The sequence below is a fragment of the Passer montanus genome, unplaced genomic scaffold, assembly GCF_014805655.1.
Source record: "Passer montanus isolate IOZ18808 unplaced genomic scaffold, ASM1480565v1 scaffold41, whole genome shotgun sequence".
NCBI classification, from domain to species: Eukaryota; Metazoa; Chordata; class Aves; order Passeriformes; family Passeridae; genus Passer; species Passer montanus.
This window is the reverse complement of record NW_024368930.1, coordinates 3,728,072-3,743,225: the sequence shown is the minus strand read 5'-3', so window position 1 is coordinate 3,743,225 and position 15,154 is coordinate 3,728,072. Positions and strand designations below refer to the sequence as shown.

General features: G+C 45.0%; 2 protein-coding genes across 6 annotated transcripts; both read right to left on the bottom strand.

The window, feature by feature from the left end:
- Nucleotides 1-2,291: 2,291 nt before the first annotated feature.
- LOC120507110 (bifunctional endo-1,4-beta-xylanase XylA-like) lies at nucleotides 2,292-5,891 on the bottom strand. 2 transcript variants are annotated; one of them, XM_039719391.1, is made up of 2 exons: nucleotides 5,327-5,891; nucleotides 2,292-3,716 (listed from the first exon to the last, which is right to left on the bottom strand). In XM_039719391.1, the coding sequence occupies exons 1-2, from the start codon at nucleotides 5,808-5,810 to the stop codon at nucleotides 3,571-3,573; spliced, it is 630 nt and encodes a 209-aa protein (XP_039575325.1). In that variant the 5' UTR covers nucleotides 5,811-5,891; the 3' UTR covers nucleotides 2,292-3,570. The 2 variants fall into 2 exon arrangements, with proteins under 2 accessions (XP_039575325.1, XP_039575326.1); XM_039719392.1 differs by lacking the exon at nucleotides 2,292-3,716 and adding an exon at nucleotides 4,927-5,066.
- A 190-nt stretch (nucleotides 5,892-6,081) lies between these two features.
- On the bottom strand, nucleotides 6,082-14,494 carry FAM217B (family with sequence similarity 217 member B). Of its 4 annotated transcripts, none has more exons than XM_039719387.1 (5): nucleotides 14,421-14,494; nucleotides 13,115-13,361; nucleotides 11,851-11,956; nucleotides 11,680-11,765; nucleotides 6,082-11,299 (listed from the first exon to the last, which is right to left on the bottom strand). In XM_039719387.1, the coding sequence occupies exons 2-5, from the start codon at nucleotides 13,213-13,215 to the stop codon at nucleotides 9,910-9,912; spliced, it is 1,683 nt and encodes a 560-aa protein (XP_039575321.1). In that variant the 5' UTR covers nucleotides 13,216-13,361; nucleotides 14,421-14,494; the 3' UTR covers nucleotides 6,082-9,909. The 4 variants fall into 4 exon arrangements, with proteins under 4 accessions (XP_039575321.1, XP_039575323.1, XP_039575322.1 ...); XM_039719389.1 differs by having other exon boundaries at nucleotides 14,431-14,465; XM_039719388.1 differs by lacking the exon at nucleotides 14,421-14,494 and adding an exon at nucleotides 13,873-14,092.
- Between the last annotated feature and the right edge of the window lie 660 nt (nucleotides 14,495-15,154).

Here is a 15,154-nt window from a genome sequence, read left to right as displayed (position 1 = left end):
CTTCACTTATAAAATCTCTTGTCATTTATCTGTCCTTTGAGTGACTTCTTGTAAAACCTTAATCAGGACAAATGGATCTTTCAGAGGGAAGAAAATGACCCCAAACTGGCACAGGAAGAATTGATTAAAACTCATAGTCCTTCTGTGGCAGCCCAAAGATCCCAGGGGATCCCATTGCTCAGCAGAGTGGAGGAAACAGCAGACAGGGAAGAGCTTTCTGTCTGACACAAAAAGACTTTATCACTGACGTGCTGACATCCCCTTTCTGTAGGACCAGCCTGTGATCAGTGTCTCTTGATTCCTTTAAAACTCAGCTTCAGAACTTTGGTTCCAGCCTGATTAATTTCCCCTTTACTGATTGTGTGTCATTTGCTTTTAAGTAAGATCTTTATAAACGAGGCAAAACAAAGACAGAGATGAAGATTGTGCAGAGATAAACATTTGTGCTGCTGGGACTCCCACTGGCTTGGGCACAGCAGGGGCCAGAAGTAATGGGGGTTCACAGGAGTCCTGATTAAACCTCTCACTGTGAACAGGTAATTGAAACACTACAGCAGTGGGAAAACAGCAAGCCATGGAGGTACTTAGTTTAAAGCAGACCCTGAAGGAGCCAGAGGCTTCACACACTCCCTGTGGCAGCAGGCATGAGCCAAGCCTGGGCTGGGGCCGTGGATAACACACAGAGAGCACTCTGGGCTCATCCTGTGGGCTCTGCTCGAGTTCTCTGCCTGGCTTGGGGATAGAAAGCACGAGCAGAGGGACCTTGGGAAGAAACGTGGCACCTGCCTGTGCTAAAGGTGAAATGCACAGCCCAGGTTTGCTGTGGGCACTGCAGGGATGGTGTGGGTCCAGCAGGGACAGAGCATCCTCCAGGAGAACCTCTGAAGGCTCCCTCAGTGATGGGACACTGATGGCTCTCCCTCACCCCTGGAGACAGGGCAGCAGAGCCGTGAGAGCCAGACTGGGGCAGCTTGGGGTGTCATGGCAATACTCACTGTGAGGTGTGGCACAAGTGAACCCTCTGTCTCCAGCTCTTCCCTCTTGGTTTGTCTCCTGGAGTTGCCTCCTGTGGTTGAGAGCCATTCACTGAGCCTGCAATAGTGCCTTAAAAGTGTGATGCAGGGGAGAAAAGTGCTGGTTTATGCCTCATTTTCACTTCTTAGTAACCATTGCTCCTCATGAAAGCCTCTAAATAAACCTTTTTGATTATAATAATTTGTTAGTGAACTGTTCCTCATCAGCCTGGGCCTCCTTTCTGCCAAACTCCTCTAAAAACTTACTGGCGTCTCAAGCAGAAGTTTCTGGGTTTTGAAACAATGGGAGATTAAAAATCTAATTCAGGTTTCCTTCACTCCCCATTGGGAAAAAATGTCAACTCAAACCTAATGCACAGATGGAGAAAAGAAGTAATTGTCATATGGAGCTGCCACACGTACCTACAACCCAGAGTCAGTGCTGGAGTTTTACTGTGTTCCAGATTTCCCCAGTTGATGTGTGACAGATTTCCTGTCCCTGTGTTGGCAACAGGATTTATAACAGCTTTCAGCAGTTTGAGTGGTTATTTGGGTGTTTGTACCATGTTTTGTCATTCCTCCATAAAAGTATGCAGTGATCATTAACAGGAGTTCAAGTGTCACATCACCAAATTGCTGACTGCAAATGCTTAGGGGGAAAAAACAGGAATATTTTTGGCCAGGTAGTTGCATAAATGACTGGGCTTGGTGGGAATTATGGCTATAATGATACTTCAGTTATTTCCGTGACAAAAGGAAATTTTGAACATCTAGATCCATTCTACAGGTCTCTTTTTAATTACAGGAGCTGACTTAGTATTGCTGTGCCTCTGTCCCTTAGCTGTAAAATGAAGGTTTTAATTATTTGCTGCTTCCATCACTGTTTGTTCCCAGAGATTTTGTGCTGGTTTGATGTGACCACAGCAGAGCACATTTCCCTCAGGTCTGCCCAAAAGGAATGGGCTAAAAGCTGCTGCAAAGGCCAGCATTGATGAAAGGCAAGATACTTTTGCAGCACCATTGAAAAGTGCCACTCCTTAGTTTGCCACAGCTCCGTGTGACTGTGCTCAGCTGAGCAGTTCCTTCAGCCTAAATTTCTGCTTTTAAAGTGTAAACTTTGCATCTTTATCTCACAATGGTGTTGGGAAGCTGAGTTAGCTTAGTGTGCGCAACTCTTCAAATCCCTGAAGAAGCTGAAACACTGAATGCTACCACCATGTGTGGGCACAGGCTGTGCAATTGTGAGAACCTCCAGGAAACATTCTCATTTCCCAAGAAATGAAGTTTTATTGAAACAGGTTTTTGTCCCATGCAAGAGAGAACTTTGCAAACATTAGCAAACATGGGGCTGATCACATCTCAGGTTTGGGTGACTGCAGGCACAGTGTGCTCCAACCCCATGACCAATGAACACACAGAACACTTCCATAATTATTTTCAGCCTTGCCTAATTTTTAGAAGAAACAGCAAAGCACAGCATAACTCTAATCTTACCAATATGGTTATTATCATCTGCAATAAAAATGTCACCTCAGGTATTAGCAGCGCTGCTAAATCACTGGCCTGACTTGAAGTCTTCCATCTGGAGTTGTAAGTTAAGGACAGTTTATCACAGGAGTGATTTATTGTGTAAACAGATCTTGCTGCTGGCATTTAGGAGAACGTGGCTGCCTGCCACTCAGCCAAATTCTTTTATCACACTTGACTGAAGTTTCCAGCCTTGAATTATTAGTTAATAATATCCGAGCGAAAGCATAATTTATTGTTTGAGTAAACTTTGAAACATAAAAACAGTGTCTTAGCTCCCAGACTTAGTGCTTGCCTTAGGCAAAGCATTTTTCTTTCAGCACAAAATTGTAATAGAACAGGAGAAAGATTTGTAACTAATTCCAACACTTCCTGCATGTATAATTTACCTAATGGCAGAACACAATCTCCTGAGCTGTTCTTCCCTCATTTCTGAATTGTAAGACCAGCAGCCTTCATGAGCAGAGGTCAATCACACACAGTCAGACATATCCAAACCTCAAAATTTAAAAGCAACACATCTGTGGTTTCCTGATAGGGAAATTTGATACCATCCCTCTTTTATCATTTCTGTTATATCAGTAGGGCTTGAGGAAACCCACGAGTTTCCCCCTCAGAGGCACTTGTGGCTAATTTAGAGCAAGAAGTTCTCTCATTGAAAGGAATAACCTTGTCTGACAACAATTCCTTACCATTTAGGGCATTATTTACAGCAGTGCCTTGACACCAACAGCCAGCAGATGCCAGCACACACACGAGCACTAAAAGTGCCTCTTTCATGCTAAAGGAGGGATGGTGCATGTGAGAAACAAACCCCTCTCCTCAAAACTTTAAGAGTTTAATACAGGATAATAAAGGACAGATCAATAAAGCAAAAGTAACAGTTCTGGGTGCATGGCAACAGCCAGAGGCACCCCCAACTCTTTAGCAAGCAGTCCCTCATACTGTTGAATTGCATTACTTCCCCAAATGACTGCACTTTTTCAGAGCCCGTTTACCACAGCTCTGCCTCAGGTTGCCACAGCATTGCCTAAGTCACAGCCACAGCCTGGCAGGGTCCAGCAGGGAGGCACTCCAGAGTGGGCTTCTGATGCCACTTCAGACTTGGTTTGCTGCTTTTATGGCATTTTGTTCTCTGCCTGGGCTGTCGTGGACTTCTGCCTTGTGAAGGCTGACCTAGAGCAGAGGGTAGACAGAGTTAAAGTAAGGATTTATTAGAAGGCCTCAGTGGATCCACCTTGGGCAGCACAAGAGCCCAGCCAGGGCTGCACCCAAGAGGAACCAAAATGGTCCCAAAATGCACGAGCACTCCCGGGGTCTCTCCCTGGGATCAGTTCTGCTCCATGTGCAGACTGCAGTTCATTGTCCAGTTCCAGCTGCAGCCCCTGCAGTCCCATCCTGCTTGTTTTTCTCTCTCCAGCCCACGTTGTTTGTGCTCTGGGGCTGAGATTTGGATCATTTGTCCTTGGTTCCCAGCTGGAGAAGGAATTGTTTTGTCTCCCTACTCTGTGAACAGAGCTCACCATCCCTTACCATGAATCCCAGAACGATGCACTAAAGCAGCACAGAATCTGAAAATATAAAAGTTAAAACATGAGGCATCAATACCTTTTGCAAGAGCAGTCATGTCTTGTGATCAATTTTTTGCAAGCCCTGTGATAGCCTTGCTTCATGCACAATTTTAGTTACACTGTTCACAAAAGCAATTACAATTAGCACTGTATCTACAAAAGCAGTTACAATTTATAATAATTTGCAAATGAAAATCTGTAATAGTGAAAGCCAACTGTTCCATAGCAGATTGTAACAGTGTAGAGCTGTCCCAAGTGTGTGAACCCAGTGAAGTAAACTTTCTCTTCAATGTTTCACTGTCATGTATAAAAGATATAAAATATGAATTGTACTAAACTTAATCTTGAATTTAAAGAGGCTACTTGTTGGAGGACTATACACTGCTCTAGCAGGTAACTGCCTTCTGTCTTCAAAACTGACTTATTTTCATATGGAACTCAGCCTGGAATTTCAAGTCTAGTTTTATCTAGGATATTTTTCCTTTGCATACTGAATTGAGGATCCTTAATATCAGATCTTCTATTTGTGTCAGTGTCAAAATCCCTCCACCACCTCTGCACAGTGGAACCTCGAGACATGCCAGGATTTTGGCTGCCCACGTGAAACATTGCAGGGAGGCAGAATGAAAGGCCAGGTGCTCATGCTGCAAACACTGCAATCCCTTCAAGCACAGATGGTCCTTTTTGCTGAAATTGTCACTGCTCCTGCCAAAAGCCTTTGCAGCACCATAGTCACATCTTTCTGACATTAACTGAGTGATGGAGATCACTTCTGACAGACCTCTTCCAGTGCAGAAAACACTGGTCTCAGAGTGTTCAAAAAATCATCAGGAAAGTCCTCACTGCCAATGGCGATGGAGCAGGGGGAGTTTCTGGGCTCTACCTCCTTCCTCAGTGTATCTGCAAGGTTCACAGGTGTCCCATAATCTTCCAGTGTGCTTTGGGAAGAGACTTTCTAAAGAAAGGAAGAAACGATGCAAATCAGCACAAAGGCTCCTACTGCCTTTTGGCTGAAAACCCCAGACAAAAGCAGTTTAATTAGCAGATATGCCCTTTTAGCAGTTTATTAGCAGTTAATTAGCAGTTATGACCTTTGTTTTGGCAGTCATGCCTGCTACCTGGAACACAAGTGAGTTGAGCTCACCCAGCTTAGCTGATGTTGAATCTCACAATATGACAGGCCTTGTGACACCCTGCACACTCAGCTTATTTTACCTAGAGTCCGGTCCAATTTGCCAAGTCCATTCCAGATTCCAGCTGAAATCCATTCCGGGTTTTCCCTTTTGCCGACTCCATTCCAGACTCCGGCCGGAATCCAGTCCAGGTTTTCGCTTGTGCCGACTCCATTCCAGACTCCAGCTGGAATCCAGTCCAGGTTGTTGCTTGTGCCAACTCCATTCCAGACTCTGGCTGGAATCCAGTCCAGGTTTTCCCTTTGCCGACTCCATTCCAGACTCCAGCTGGAATCCAGTCCAGGTTTTCCCTTTGCCGACTCCATTCCAGACTCCAGCTGGAATCCAGTCCAGGTTTTCCCTTTTGCCAAGTCCATTCCAGACTCAGGCCAGAATCCAGTCCAGGTTTTCCCTTTGCCGACTCCATTCCAGACTCCAGCTGTAATCCAGTCCAGGTTTTCCCTTTGCCGACTCCATTCCAGACTCCAGCTGTAATCCCGTCCAGGTTTTCCCTTTGCCGACTCCATTCCAGACTCCAGCTGTAATCCAGTCCAGGTTTTCCCTTTGCCGACTCCATTCCAGACTCCAGCTGGAATCCAGTCCAGGATTCCCCACACCCTGAGTCCCGGATGGAATTGCCCGAAGATGAAGGAAAATTCCGTATTTTTCTGGCTTCCCTTGGCCAGCAGGAGCCGGGGTGTGCTGAGCCGCCCCCTCCACCCAACACTGCAATACTGCAATTCTCTCCAAGAAAATTCAGTGGTGCCATCTTGAGAAAAAAAATACAACTCAGCAACAAACAGGGCAGTATCTCACTTTTATTGTAGCAAATATACGGGACCTTTGAATGACAAGATCACTTTCCCAAGGAATTACTAGCAAAAATATCCACAAAAAGTTCAAATAAATAAGAATACATGAATACCAACATCAAAAGCTGGTCTGCAAATCCTCAGTTAATCAAGTTCAGTCCTTCCAGCATGGTCTGTGTATTTTTCAGATGAAAAACCACTAATGCAATGGGAGCAACAAAGGCTCAATACCTTTAAAATAAGGCAAAAAATAGTGCATTCTAGGCAATTTCACACTGTAGAAATTTTATGTATCAGCTCCAAAAAAGCACATACTGGCTGAAAAAACTGCCAAAATTCTCTCGGAATTCTAACAAGATCCTTTAAATAACAAATACAAGGTCAAAATTACCTGAAACAATGAATGAAACACAGAAAGGACATGAACAGTGACAGGATGAGGGCAGATCTCGGAGTCTGGAGTCAAACAGGACAGCTTAGCCCAATGGAATCAGCACATTCCTCCCTGCAGCATTATCCTGCTGTATCCAACTGAAAACGAGGTGGGAAAATTACTGCCCTCAGCATGAGATGCAAGCAATGGAAAAAAAAAGGAATATAGCAAGAGAAAAACAATATTGCTTTAAATATTAAATATTTAAATTTTAAAGGAAAACAGTGTATACATATTAGAGTGAAATTCTGTTTCTTCAAATCTTCTAACAGAGTCATTTCACTGAAAAAAACTGAGTTGTTCGAAGTTTATACTCATGCAACTTGAAACAGAGTCTGGCTATTATTTGAAATACAACCTGAGCATATTTGTTCTGTAGATAATACTGCAGAACACTAAATCTTTACATTCTCTAGCAAAAAAATAAATCACTCTGTTTAAATATCTCACATCACAGTAATCTGTTCTTCAAAAAGCATCACCAGTGCTAGGCTTAGATCCATATGATCATATTGCTAAACCTTGTAAAAAAAAGGCTAATAGCCACACAAACATGGTGCTGTGGAAGTATTTTAAGTAATTCATTTTAAACTGAATGTGTTTGATGGAATAAATCTTTCTGCTCTGTTCAGAAGTGCTTCTAAAGACAATATCCAGCAATACAAAATGAAAGAAATATAAACCACAGTCCTCTTCATAAAAAGAGCTCTTTTCATCTGTAGGCCCAGAACATAGTGAAGATAAAATGGAAACAGGATAAAACCCAGCCCTTGCAGGTCTGCTCAGCCAAGATCTGTTTGTTGAGGCAAACACAGAATTTCTGCTTCTGTGTGTGAACAAAGACAAGCATATCAGAAGTGTCAAATCAATGACAGAAATTAGACTGGTGTGATTATCACATGAGACAAACCTACTTGGCCAGATCCCAGGTGGAGCCCAGTGACAAACATGTTTTCAGACTTCTTTAAAGTGCCATCACCACCTCCACCTGTTTCCCTTCTTAGTCTCCAACAACAGAATGGTGTCCATAAGATGACAAACACGACACTAAAACTTTCCTACTCTGTGACAAAAGACTTTTCCCAGTGCCAATCACCTCTGCTCTGGTCACAGCTGGTTGAAATGGGGTTTATTTATTCTTAAAGTGATTGTGCAAAACGTGCCAGTATCTACATGCCCTCCTTACAACCCAGGAAAGCTTCAATTTAGAAAATTTAGCATACAGCAATATCCAATGTTATAACGACATGCTAAATTACTTACTGCATCTAACAGAATTTGTTTTTAAAAAACTGCTATTCTGATTATTGACTGGATCCTGCTCACCTCAGGTTTGGTGCTTGTAACAGTGAACTAGAACAGTGCAATAAAATCCTGATTATTGGCAAAACAGCTCTCCTATTTTTCACTACTGCTCATGTGAATCAGGAAAACTTGGCTAAGGCAGGCTCGCAGAATTTGGCCAGAGCTTGAAATACTAGCACTGGGTGCAGGAACATTTCATCATCTAAAAAAGTTGAAATACATGAGGCTGGACCAAAACAAAAGGGTGAAACAGCAACACTGGGATGTGCTGGTCCTCTGCAGCTGCTGGTGTTCAGTCCCATCCTGAGTGCCACCACACCTCTGACACAGCCACCTTCTCTGGTCTTTGAGCATCTCAGATTCAGTTTCACTTGAATTGCATAGAGCTGAATGTACATGCAACTACAATTCATATTAAGTGTAACTTCACAAATACTGATTCTGAACATGTAATACTGTCTATTACATTCTTTTCCTTTACCAATTCAAAATTTCACATTTGGTCTCCAGTAGACTAGGAAAAAGCCACTAAAAATATTTCTTAGACTATTCCTGAGCAATATTTTTATGTACTGTAAAATACTACTTTATTACTACATTTCTTAATATTCTCACTTTTCAAACTACATATAAATTCATGCTTTGAAATTTTACAAAGCTGAAGATCTGGTAGGCACAATGAAAGATAGAAACAGCTAAGCATCTTAAAACCAAGATGAGCTCACCAAGAGAAGTGCAATTTAGCTATATACATCATGTACTCTTTAGTATTTGCTATTTTTCATTTTCTATCACAATGTGAAGGATCTTCTTGCAGAATCTGGTCCATCAGATCTCAGCTCACTTCTGAAGATGACTGGGACTGGTGGCTGAGGAGGAAAATACGTTGACCAGAATTTTAAAGTGAAAGTGAGAAACATTATTCAGAATTTCATCTTAACAAGATCCTGTCTCCTGCTGCTGTAATAGATCAAGTGACATTTGAATATTCTCAGAACTTTCCTTTCTCCCGTATCTCAGACACAAGAGAGACAGAAGGCCCAAGGACAGGACCCAATCCTGGTTGTACAATTTTCTACTGCAGGACACTTCTTCATCTCACCTTCCTAAACCTTAAGAAGCCAAGCTAGACTGGACCATAGGACAACAAAGAGTCATCTCAGATGACTAAAAATAGGTATCTTCTGCATCAAAATATATCTTTACTTGAACTTACAACACTCTTTAAATTATTTTTCTCTTAAGAATCTGGTTTTTATGTTTTGAGAGGCTACCAGTTCTGAAAACTAGGCCATACAGTCTCTGCTAAAAGCCTTAGTTTGCATGACTCAAATACATGCATGTGCAATTTGTAATCTGGTCATTTCCCCTAAATGACAAAAAGCATCATGGCCTACAAAATGAACTTCCAGAAAAGCTGTCTGTAAACACAGTGAAGACTCCAGGGTATAAAAATACACATTCCATTTTCTTAATCTGTCATTATTGAAGCTGTCTGGTCCCTAACACTTTGTCTTAAAAAGAATTCTTTCTGCATTAAAATATTTCAGAACGTTATCTCCATTCTTCTTCTTCTCAAAAAAATAATACCTATTTCATCCAAAAATTCCAATTCATCATCTTCTATGAAGAATTAGAGTTGACTTTGCATAGACAACAGGCTCCATTATTTTATAAAAACACCAAAATCAAACCTGTCTTACAAAAAGCACATTTGGGCCAGGAGAAAGAGCGTGGACCCTATTCCCTCACACCCAGCAGGGTAAGTACAAGGACACTCAGCTGGTGCAGACAGGATGTTCTACACTTCTCTAAACTTCACACTGTGCTATTGTTATCTTCATTGAGCAATTATAAATATTTTTGAGGAAAGACCAATGGAAGACATTTGCCTTCAGATAAAACATTTCCTGCTGGTTTAAGATCAAATCTATAGAAATGAACAGTGCTGACTCAGAACCACGTGCCAGGAACATTTTTCTCAGGATCTTCCTATGAAGAAAAAAAATATTCTTCTGCACTGGCCAGATCTTTCCAGCAGTCAAGGCGCACCAACATTCACTAATGAGTTTTCCCTCACTGAAATTTGCGTGGTGTTTGCTTTGTGCCATTTGTTTTTATTTTCCTGTCCACTGTTGGTTTTTTAGGAGGAACATAATTGCTGGCATTGCCATTTTTCTTTGGATTTGTACATGCGTATGTTTTTAAGCCTTTGATGGGAGCAGCTGCACCGTGGAATGCTGGGGTTTGCTTAGGAGGTCTGATGTTACCAACACTTTGGATTTTAGAGCTGCTCTCGGGGGGCTGCAGACTGAGCAGCTGCTGCTTTGCAGCTGGTTTCTTTCTCAGTTCACTCCTTCCATCACCAGTTTGCCTCTGAGAAGATGCACACCCCATTCTCTCAGGAACCTTCAGGTGACCTGCATGGGAACGCGCCTGGCGAGTCTCCTCGGAGCACAGCTCTGCCCTGTGACCCAAACAGCTCCTGGGCAGCCTGGCAGCACTGTCCTGGGGCACTGCCTGCCTGGGGGGCACAGGGCTGAGCAAGGCTTTGCCTTTTCCAGGGCTCTTGAGGGCACGGCTGGGCCCGGGGGCAGTCTGGGGCCGGGCTTTGGTGGCCCTGCCCCTCTCGCTCTGCACCGTCTGCATCTGCAGCCACTCCAGCTGCAGCAGGCGCTCCAGGTACCTCTCCAGGGATCCCGTGGGCTTGGGGTGGAAATCAGCTTTCCCTTCCAAGGTGGCCAGCTGCTTCAAGTCCCACGAGTTGAAAGGGGGTGGCAGGAAGTCGGGGTAGTAATATTCAGATTCTTTAAATCCCATTTCAGGGATGTGTTCCAAACAAACTGGGTCGATTTCTTCGGCTCTGAGGATGAGTTCTGGTGGTGTGCAGGGAGAGGGGGGAATGGGAATCCTTTCTGAGTCAGAGAGGTCACTGGCACTGTCATCTTCAGCATCTTCTTTAATAATTTGTACTGATTCAAAATCAAGAAACATTTCACCTACAGATGCTTCTTGCCATTTGGAAGAGCCTGGACTGGCTTCAGCAATGTATTCTTCGTGATTCTTTCCCAACTGCTCTTTTTTACTGCAATAAAAGTGCTGCACCGGGACATCCTTAGCCCTACAGAAGTTTTCTTGTGTGCTGCCCTTTGTGCCAGGGGGGATGCTGTGCAAGAAGGATTCATTCTGCCTTCTTTCTGGGGGACTCCTGTGCAAGAAGGATTCATTTTTCCTTCTTTCTGGGGGACTCCTGTGCAAGAAGGATTCATTTTTCCTTCTTTCTGGGGGACTCCTGTGCAGGAAGGATTCGTTTTGCCTTCTTTCTGGAGGACTCCTGTGCAGGAAGAATTCATTTTGCCTTCTTTCTGGGGGACTTCTGTGCAGGAAGGATTCATTTTGCCTTCTTTCTGGGGGACTCCTCTTTGGTCCTTGTACACTGTGCACTGAGCTGCAAACACTCGGGATCCTAAAGGAAAAGGAAGTTCATGCATGGTCAGTGCCTTTGAACAGCAGCTTACAAAGGTCTTGCCACCCCTTCCAGGATGGGGATCTCCACACCTGAAGCTAAAACTGGCACAGAAACTTGGTAATGAGGCAAAATCAATAATTGCTGGTAGAGGCAACACTGCCTACTACTGATTTGTTGTTGGGTTTTTTTATGGTTTTGCCTGAGAACTCACTAAAGCAGGATAGCAAGTTTCCATTTTGATAACTTAAATTTGTTGTTCTCATAAATGCTGAACTCTGAGCCAGTGAAGTCAAATCAGCTCCAATTTCATCACAAGCATTTTGTCAACCAGTTTGAAATAACTAAAAATTAAACAGATAATCTTAACATAAAATTACCTTTTTGACTGATTATTGCCATCCAGCTGGTTCCTTCCCTTCTTATAAACATTTGGTTGGTGACCATCTTGAGTGTTATGGGAAATCTGAAGGATATGAAAGTTTGTGATGTTATTAAGAAACTGACTTAGAGTAGGTACCCTTTTTATGTTAGAAAAGGGAATTATTTACCTTTTCAATGGCACTTGATACATTTTTGCCTAATCTTCCAGGAGGAGATTTCGCATAAGAAATTGGTTTATTTAGTCCTTTGGTGCTTGGATGGCTTTTTCCATTACTGCAACCACAAAGGATTAAACAGAATATCAGATATAAATAGCAGCATATATGAGTGTCAGAGTGGAAGTACAATAAAAACTTAAGAGTACAACTGAGTTTATAAAAGGGCTGATTGCAGTCATTCTTAAAGTTGAAATTCATTAGGACTATGCCACTATGGCTACTTTTTACACTACAAATTCACTGCTATATTTTTAATATTATTAATGCAAAAATTAGTAACTCTATCAGATGATACAATAATAGAATGTAGCCCTTATATAGAATCCTCTGTCAGAGGATCCCAAAGCTTCTTTGGATATAATAAATATTACAGATATTTAACTACAGATTTTTATAGTACCTAGTAGGTGCTCCAATTGCAATTTACCAAAATTAATTATAAAGTACAATATGAAGGTCACATATGAAGCCAAATCTTGCTTGTCTTTCCCATTTGCATATTCTCAACAAATTTTAAAGGATTATTCCTTTGAAGATAAGGAGTGGAAGTGAACAGGGAGCATAAGGTCTCTTCTGATATTAATGCAAACTATTTCACAATGAAGGCATAAGAAAATTCCTTTTTTCATATTATAATAGGGTTGTGAAAATATTATTAAGAGAAAAAGTTCATATGAAAGCAAAAGGAATGGCATTACTGACCTGGGCAGCTTAGAACCACAACATGCTTCCTTAATTAAACCAGCTACATTTCTGTGTAAGCACCCAGAATAAATAAATCAGCATATTCTGCACGTTGAACAGTGTTTGCTCTACAAACAAGAAGCATTACTGATTTCCAAAATATTATTTCAGAACAGGAATCATCAAAGTGTGCCCTTCTATCTAATCTAGCATTACTGCAGTTCAGTTAATTTGCCAGGCTGTACATCTTGTTCAGTTTTTATATCAGTACAGTCAGATTTTGTTGTTAAAAACACATGATTTCACAAATTCAAGATCTTATAAAAGAATGAAACCAAGTCCTGCGCCTCCAGCATTGCTGCAGTCACCTCTGTGACCTTGTGACCTGCACGATCATCCTGCACAATCATTTCTGTCACTGGGACCAGGGCAGAGGAAGGCAGTGGGAATAAGACAGCCAGGCACTTATTAACTAAGCCCAGCATGCTGACACTCCAGTAACTATAAAAAGCTAAATTAATTTCCTTACTTTACCATTCCTTTGTGGTTTTCATTGGTGTGGCTGTGGCTTTCCTTCTGCTGTGTCTCTCTGTGCAGTATTAAGGGATATTCCTGAATGCCTGGTCCCATTATTCCTCTTTCCAAAGGGAACCTTTACTGTTACATAATCTTCAAACGGCTCCAGTCTTTTGGCTTTGCAAGACACAATATATCCAATGCAGACATCCCCGCGTCCCGGAGATGCTGGCGACAAACAAAATCCTCCTGATGCGATTCTATTTTTAAAGCAGGAAGATAAACATCATCAGCCACCAAACTGAAAACAGTGCCCTCCCCCAGGACTCGCTTAGCGGGAAGCAGCATGGTTCAATTTACTATTGCCGATATCAGCAGCTACCTGCAGGTTCGGCCGTGCTCCCAGAGCTGCCGAGCAGTGTCAGGTGCTCATCCCCAACCCATCCCCATCCCCATCCCCATCCCCATCCCCATCCCCATCCCCATCCCCACGCTCAGCCTGCGCAGCTCCCGGCGCTGCCCGGGGCTGGGCGTTCCTGCTCCCGGTTCATGGAGAGCGAGGATCCCCCAACCCCCTGCGTGCCGGGCGAGCGGAGCGCTCCTTTTTCCGTCACAAAATGCGCTCTTCCGATAGGCATATACGCAAATTTTCTATCCTATACTTAATTTTTTTTTCTTTTTCCAAAACAAATGTCTCATCAGCGCCTACTAAAAATACTCAGAGCAGCAACCATTGCTTTATTTTGCTTCAGAGGAACTGCATTCCCGTACCAAGGAACTGCACGGTGAGCTGTGGGGTTCACAATGGTCTGCAAATGTGACAGGTGACAAACAGCTCTCCTGGCCCACCTTTACTTCTATTCCAGTGCTGTTTATGTATTTACAGTCATATTAATGTCCGTATATATTGACGAGTGATCCCGTCCTATCCCTCAAACGCCTCCCCGCATCCTGTCCCGGCCGCGCTCAGCGGAGCCCCAGAGCCCCGAACGCCGCAGTCCCGCACGGGCCGGGGCCGAGCAGCGGCCGCCAGAGGCCAGAGCCCGCCGGGCAGCGCCCGGGATAGTGGCAGTGCCCGGGATGGTGGCAGTGCCCGGGATGGTGGCAGGCTATGGCAGGCAGTGCCCGCCGTGGATGGCAGCAGTGCCAGCAGGCGCAGACTGTGCCCGCAGCAATGGCAGCTGTGCCCGCAGCTCTGCCCGCCGAGCCGGGCCCGCTCCGCTCCCTCCCTCCGCCGCTATCACCGCGCTCCGCAAGAGCCGCTCCTTCCCTCAGGGGCCGCCCCGCATCCCCCGGCCATCCTCGCCCCGGCCCGGTACCTGCCCTTACTGCGCGTCCGTCGCCAGCGGCAGCGGCAGCGCCGCCCGAGCGCAGAGCGGTGTCCGGCGGGGCCCCGGGGCAGTGCCCGCGGTCGGGCTGCAGCGGGAGCCGCGCCGCCCATGGGCGCTGTGGCGACCCCGAACGCGGATCCGTCCCCCGCCAGCCACGACACCGAGCCTGGCGCCGCGGCCGCGCCCGACAGCCCTCGGCCGCCCTCCAGCCTCTGCAGCAGCCCCGGCTCGCTCCTGCCCGACAGCCTCCAAGCCTTTCCCGGCCTCGACTCGCCCAGCATCCAGTGTGACAGCCTGGAGTGTCCCCCCTGCTCGTGCTGCTGCCGCTGCCGGGAGCAGGGCTCGGCCGCGGCCAGCGAGGACAGCCTGCAGGCCGCTCTGGCCCGCGGCTCCGGCACACGGTGCTTGGGCGGGCACCGCGCCTCCTGCGACCTCTCCGACAGCCTGGAGTCCTTCATCCAGCACGACAGCCTCCAGTCGCTCTCCAGCCTGGCTGTGAGCTCCTCCAGTATCAGCGGTGATAGCCTTGAATCCCTTTCCAGCCTGAGCCTGGGGGCCCCCAGCCAGCACAGCGATCTCGAGATCGGGGAGTGAGTCTGCCTCGGCTTCCCGCACAACGCCCGGCTGCTGGCTCTCTGCCAGTGCCACGCTTCTGCCCTTCGTTCGAAGGTGATACTGTTCCAGGTGATCCTTGCTGTATCCAGTGCAATAACCTCAGACCT